The sequence below is a fragment of the Carex rostrata genome, chromosome 16, assembly GCF_964058835.1.
Source record: "Carex rostrata chromosome 16, lpCarRost1.2, whole genome shotgun sequence".
Classification (NCBI taxonomy): Eukaryota; Viridiplantae; Streptophyta; class Magnoliopsida; order Poales; family Cyperaceae; genus Carex; species Carex rostrata.
In genome coordinates this window covers 5,449,265-5,453,680 of record NC_135933.1, presented here as the reverse complement: position 1 = coordinate 5,453,680, position 4,416 = coordinate 5,449,265, and the positions used below count along the sequence as shown (strand labels likewise).

At 34.0% G+C, this 4,416-nt stretch overlaps 1 protein-coding gene across 1 annotated transcript; it reads left to right on the top strand.

Annotated features, from left to right (window-relative positions):
• The first annotated feature begins 2,944 nt into the window (after positions 1-2,944).
• On the top strand, positions 2,945-3,752 carry LOC144567552 (auxin-responsive protein SAUR50-like). Its single transcript, XM_078317717.1, has one exon. It carries the CDS (start codon positions 3,023-3,025, stop codon positions 3,338-3,340), a length of 318 nt encoding a protein of 105 aa, XP_078173843.1. The 5' UTR covers positions 2,945-3,022; the 3' UTR covers positions 3,341-3,752.
• Positions 3,753-4,416: the final 664 nt, after the last annotated feature.

The following is a 4,416-nucleotide window of genomic DNA, read 5'->3' as shown; positions in this document are numbered from 1 at the left end:
TAGTACGGATCAATCTGCGCTATACATAGTACCATAGGCTCAATGTAAAAACGTTGATATTTGATGAGTATTTTGGAGATAGGGAATTGTGATTATTTTATACTCTTTATGCCTTTAAATTTATTAACCTTAACACTCAAAGAAATGTTAGTTGCAAGCGCACAACCTACCCTTGTAGTATCTAGGTGTCAAACCGCAAGGAGTATGGTAAATACTTAGCTTAGACTTTGTCAAATAAATTTTAGAAAATAAAAGAAAGTAAAGTGCAAATAAAGTAAATTGGGGGAGATTTGTTCTATCAATCCTAAAGTTGGGTTCAATACCCAAAGAAAGGAATTTAAAACAATGAAAACAAATAAAATAAATGTGGTTTGCTTTCTAGCTGAGGAGATCTAAGGGTATTCGGTCTACAATCCCTTGATAATTCCATCTATTCGGTATTTGTTTAAGTTCATGTATGATTTGATGAGGTTTCTAATCTAATATGTCATTAAGGGTCACTTGTGTGAATTAATAACGTGTCTAAGTAATTCGGACTTCACGATTAGGTCCTTCACCCTAGCTACCTAGACCATAAGCTCTTATTAGTTTCTCATCTCCTCAAATATTGATATTTCACGATTAAGTCCATCATACCAATATCCGATTCGATTTGAGATGTCATAATTAGGGTTTGACTTCATGGTTAGGTCCTTCATCAAGTTCCTAACCTAAATTTCTGTAGTTCCGGCTTAGATTACAAATTGGTTAGATCCTAATCCAAACCTAAGGTATTTGCATTCATAATTTGGTACTATCCTATTGATCCTAGTCAATTTTGGTTCTTTCGAATCCAAAACGGGATAACTACAATTCAAGCACTAATTATGTAATTAACACAAATGATAATTCACAAAAATTAACAATCAAATCTCATAAAACAATCATAACAAAAATAAATATCCAAATAAAATAGAATTAAACAAGTTCATGCATTGACTTAGACCCCTAGAGAGAGATCTACTCTCTCTTTGAGAGATCTATTACAAAAATTGGAAAAAATAAGAAGAAATAGAATAAAGAAATGATTACACCCTTTATCAAATTAAAAATCTCAATCTTGGACAGATCTTCTCCTTCTACTTCCTAAAAAAACTTATGGAACTCCGAGAATTGCCGCAGATTTATCCCTGTATTTTATGAAAATGGACATGCACCAAAGGTGAGAGAGTGCGATGAGAGTTGTGTTTTTGAATGGGAATGAACCTCATCTTTTATAGCCAAGGGTTATGCTCAATTAAGAGGCTAGAAAGTGGAGTTAGTGGGTGCTATATTTGGATTGTTTTCCAGATTGCCTTGTCCAAAGTCTTGAGTGCGGATGGATGACCCGCACTGGAGAATGAGTGCAGACGCATTACGCTCGGACTTTTTCTTTTGAGGCGCTGCGATGCTGGAAATTTGGCTAAGTGTTGAGTGCGTCCGCACTGGTAGTGAATGCGGATGGATGACCCGCATTGAGAGCCTTTTTCTTCATTTTTCATCTTTTCCTGCATTTTAAAGCCAGACAACTACAGTAACTTGATTCTAGATGTATTCTAATCACTTTTTATTCAAAATACATGATATTTGATATTGCTTTTATAATAAAATGTAGATGAAATGTGTATATATTTTATACTTATCAATATTCTGACTTCAACTCTTTAATTTGCAAAACTTATACATAACATAAGCATATGATCAGTTGACCCATCTAAATCCCAGAGCATTAATTTAAGATATATTACCAATTGGTGCACCGAAACAAAGTTGGTCCTTGTTTAAATCTGGACCACAGTGGACCTCATCCATGTTATGAGTACTCATTTATGGGCTGTGCAGTTATTGTGGTCCCTTCTATTTTTCACTCTGATGAAGTCTCCACCACATAATTTCCATGCAAATTCCAGTGTTTAAACTTAATGATTTAACATCAATCCAACATTTAACAAAATATCAATCTATCCAACTGGAATATTAATTTATAGTTATAGATAAATAAAGTATAGAATAGATAAGTTGGTATGTATAGAAAGGGGATCGGGGCCCCTCTGTGTCGTGTGTCCATCTAAGAGAGAACAGAGCCATGGGGAGGTATAACCCCTGTGTTATTTTTTAAAGTTACCTCTTAAATTTCACAAATAACACTCTCACACACATAGGGGTGAGTAAATCGCTCATAACTCGTGAGCCGCTCATAACTCGCTCATTAAAAGCTCGTCTAAACTCGCTCATTTATCCGCTCATTTAAACTCGCTCATTAACAACTCGCTCATTTACTTAATGAGCGAGCATGAGCATGACCCAACTCACTCATTAAGCATTTGCCACATTTAATCCTTGTCACATTTAATCCTATGTAATTCTGTGTAACATCAACCTTGCCTCATTAAGATTGATAGATAGTAAGCATAGTTTCATATTTGATCCTGTGTAATACAGTGAGCACAATGTAACATTTAATCGTGTGTAATATACTAATATTCATAGTTTCATATTCATTTTTTTTTGTAAATCGACAGAACCAAAACCTCCGCCTAAATCCCAAAACAAGTAATAGTCATAACAACTCGCTCATTTAAATGAATTATGACAATTTGTAGAATTTTGTTATGATGACTTTTAACAAATTTTGTTATGCGTGGGCACACTATATAATTTTATTATGAGTCATAAGTCATAACTCGTGAGCCGCTCATAACTCGCTCATTTATTCGCTCATTTAAACTCGCTCATTTACTTAATGAGCGAGCATGAGCATACCCTAACTCGCTCATGCTCACTCATTAATCACCCCTACACACACCCCACCACTAGTGTCCTCTATGTCCTTTGCTCCTCTACCCCACCCCACGTGGCCATGCTCTCTTATTTTCTCTGTACTTCCTTTATAAACCCCTTACAACCTCTCCAACTTCCTACCACCTCCAACAGAAATCACAACCCCCGATCTCTTTCTTTCTCTAAATATTATCTCTAAGACTAATTACACTCAGTGATTGAAATGGTGATGGGGAAGCAATGCAAGATCTCTCAACCAGCCGGGCTGAAGCAGATACTAAAACGCTGCTCCAGCCTCGGCAAAAAGCAAGGAATTGATTATAACGAGACATTTCCTTCTGACGTGCCAAAAGGTCACTTTGTCGTCTATGTCGGCAACAACAGAAGTAGATATGTTGTACCAATTGCATTCCTTTCTAACCCTATTTTTCAATCCTTGCTCCGACGAGCCGAAGAGGAATTTGATTTTGATTATGATATGGGCTTGATCATACCTTGTGAGGAGGTTGTGTTTTGTTCTCTTATTTCATCTCTTAGATGATAGAAAAGAATTCAAATTCAATTTTTTATTTATCAAAGGGCTCCCTGCATCTTTAGATGTTATTCTCAAGAATTGAGCATACGTCTTTTCATAGAGAGACAGAGCTCGTGTCACTTTGCTAGGCCCCCGGTTCTGAAATCAAATTCATATATTGAGGGTTCAATTATTAGTTAGCTACAATTGAATGATTGAAGAGAATGGCCAATTTGATTATTTCATTTTGGGGTTCCTATGGGCGTGATTCTTTTCATTAGACGAGCGTCTCTTAAATTTTTATTTGATTGGATTAGAGGTAAGACTGTAAAAATTGGTACTGTAAATGTGTAAATGAGGCGTGTGGTGAATCGCCCTGTGCAAAAGTAAGCAATTGTACTTGTAAAACTAATTAGTTAATTTTAAGGAGCTAGCTTAGTTTCTAGTGCACCATTTGAGTATGAAATTTTAAATTATTATGTTAGATGTGATCTACTATGCAAACAAAACTGATTAAGTCCGTATATATATTAAATTGTTTTATTGATATAATGTTTTATCGTTCAATAAATTCAATTTATATTTGTATGTTTTTTTTTATCATGAATGATATTTTATCACATATTAAATGATACTTAAGTACACAATATTAATGTGTATAACTAAACTTGTAGACGTGTTCTTAAATTTTTAATATAGTTCTAACGGTTTTACGATGGGCTAACTAATCAATTTTTTAATTGACTCAATCTGAGAAACATTATAGCTAAATAACTAAAAATATGTCAACAATTTTACTTTTTATATTTTAATAATTTTTTAAGATACTAAATTCATGTACCATAAAATTTATATGTATGCTAGAATTATCTAATTTTTATCTAAACGAGCACTCTACAAGAGTAAAACATAAAACCATTTTTTTTCATTTAGGACTTTTACTTGGTAAATAGGTTGTTAATTTTAAAAATAAATTCTCAAATGTACACCCCTTAGGCCCTTAATAAATTTGGGTAGTTAAGTTTTAGGCTATGAGGAACACTCAAATCATTAGCAAGTAAAGTTTATCACTTTCACAAAAAATAGCTTCCCCTTCACTCAAA

Coding starts and splice junctions, on each gene's coding strand:
- LOC144567552 (XM_078317717.1), top strand. CDS start 3,023: ATGGTGATGGGGAAGCAATGCAAGATCTCTCAACCAGCCGGGCTGAAG.